The following is a 1,906-nucleotide window of genomic DNA, read 5'->3' on the forward strand; positions in this document are numbered from 1 at the left end:
GGAATCTGAAAAGAAATTGCATGGAATTTTGTCCCCAAAACAACAGACGTCAGGTCTTTTGCTTGTCTGTACTATACTTTTTTTCCACTCTACCATACTGGTTCTTTGTAGAATAACTTAAGTCCTACAACTATCCCTGTTTGTAGGCCCAAAATAGCCTCAAAATATTATCTTCCATAATGTCCGCTAAACTGATTTATTGTATCATATTTAAATCATGTGAATTTTTTAATTATAGTATTTTAGAACTATATAACAATGCAAATTTCTGTGGATTTAGTAGCATTGTCTTTTTGCTTAAATGTATTTTTAATAGATTGGTTTAAAAAGGGAACATATGTATAATTTTGTTTGTTTGTTTCTTAAATATAGTCCCTGTAGGAGCTGAAACCCATCAATCACCATTCTTCAAAATGCAATGGAATATACTACGGACTGTATCTGGGCTGGTACATCGAACACACTTGGAACCACCTAAATCTGCTCTTTTTGGATACTGTCAAAATATAAAGGGACTATTACTTTTGTATAATGCTGAATCCAAAGTAGTGTTGGTACAAGGCTCGCAGAAGCAATGGCTACACTTGTCTGCTGCCCGATGTGTCGTAAAGGGAAGAAAGTCATTCAGTATTCAGACACCACTACTCAGAGTCCTTCACTGTAAACAATGGGAGCAAAATATTTTATCCAAAAGGGTTGTATCATCGAATGCCACATCCCAAGGAACTCCCACAGGAAAAAAAGAAGAACCTGATCCTTTACAAGATAAATCTATTAGTCTTTATCAGCGATTTAAGAAAACGTTTAGACAATATGGAAAAGTTTTGATTCCAGTACACCTAATAACTTCTGGTGTTTGGTTTGGGATATTTTATTATGCAGCCATAAAGTAAGTTTTTCTTGCTTTGAACACCTTCCTCTGTCTTATCAGAATGTTTATTGTATTTCACAGTACCTTAATTCATTATTTAAAATGCTTTAATATCTGATAGAGTATAGCTATATTTCACAGCTGTTTTTCACATTTTGTTAATGATAATATTAGCCAACATCTGCTTACTGTGTACACTAGGCATTTTGTTAAAATTTTAAACTATATCATCTCATTTAATCCTCACAGAAGTATATGAAGTAGGTTGTGTAATCCCCATTTTATAAATGAAAAAAATAGATTAAGCAAGGATAAGTAATTTTCCGCAAATCACCCAGCTGGAAAGAGGTGAACTTGGAACTAAAATTTATTTGAGTTACTCTGATTTCAGAATACATGCTCTTAATTATGTTAATCTCACATTAGTATTTAGGATAGCACAGAAATAAAATAGCAAGTTTCAGAAATATGGCAGCACTGAGTTCAGTACTTATGTATTTTTTTAGATGTTCATAATGTAAAAATAGCTATTATTTGCCATAAGTATGGTCTTGTTTGCTAAGTGTCATTGCGTCAGTTCTGACTCACAGTGAGGGTTTCCCAAGCTGTAAATCTTTGCCAGAAAGCCTCATTTTGGTAGAAAATTAATATGATTATTTTTATTTATTTTTTAAATTTTTTTTGTGAATTTTGTGATAGTTTACATGGGAGAACATTAGTTTTACATTTGATTCTTATTATTTTTAAACTTTTTATTGTGACGAGTGAAGATTTACAGACAAGATCATCAGTTTTACATTAAACAAATAATACATTTAGTTTCATATCAATAAATACAATCCCCTCCATGGAACAACAGCTATCTCACTTTTTCCCTGTGATGCCCATCTTCTTTCCACCCATCATCCCATCCTGTCTCACCTTTGTCTTTAGGTACATGTTGCCCCTTTGATTTTGAATGATTGATCATTTCATAGTGAGCATGCCTTACTAGTGTTTTATATATATATATATTGTTGTTGTTGTTGTTAAGTG

The 1,906-nt window shown here is 32.4% G+C and overlaps 1 protein-coding gene across 1 annotated transcript in view; it reads left to right on the forward strand.

The window, feature by feature from the left end:
• The first annotated feature begins 413 nt into the window (after positions 1–413).
• LOC102830196 (protein FAM210A-like) overlaps positions 414–1,906 on the forward strand; it is a 39,898-nt gene continuing 38,405 nt past the window's right edge. The window contains exon 1 of the mRNA XM_006876582.1: positions 414–889. Within this exon, the coding sequence (XP_006876644.1) occupies positions 414–889 (476 nt within the window). The remainder of the gene's footprint in view (positions 890–1,906) is intronic.

The sequence above is a fragment of the Chrysochloris asiatica genome, unplaced genomic scaffold (genome assembly GCF_000296735.1).
Source record: "Chrysochloris asiatica unplaced genomic scaffold, ChrAsi1.0 scaffold00392, whole genome shotgun sequence".
NCBI lineage: Eukaryota > Metazoa > Chordata > Mammalia > Afrosoricida > Chrysochloridae > Chrysochloris > Chrysochloris asiatica.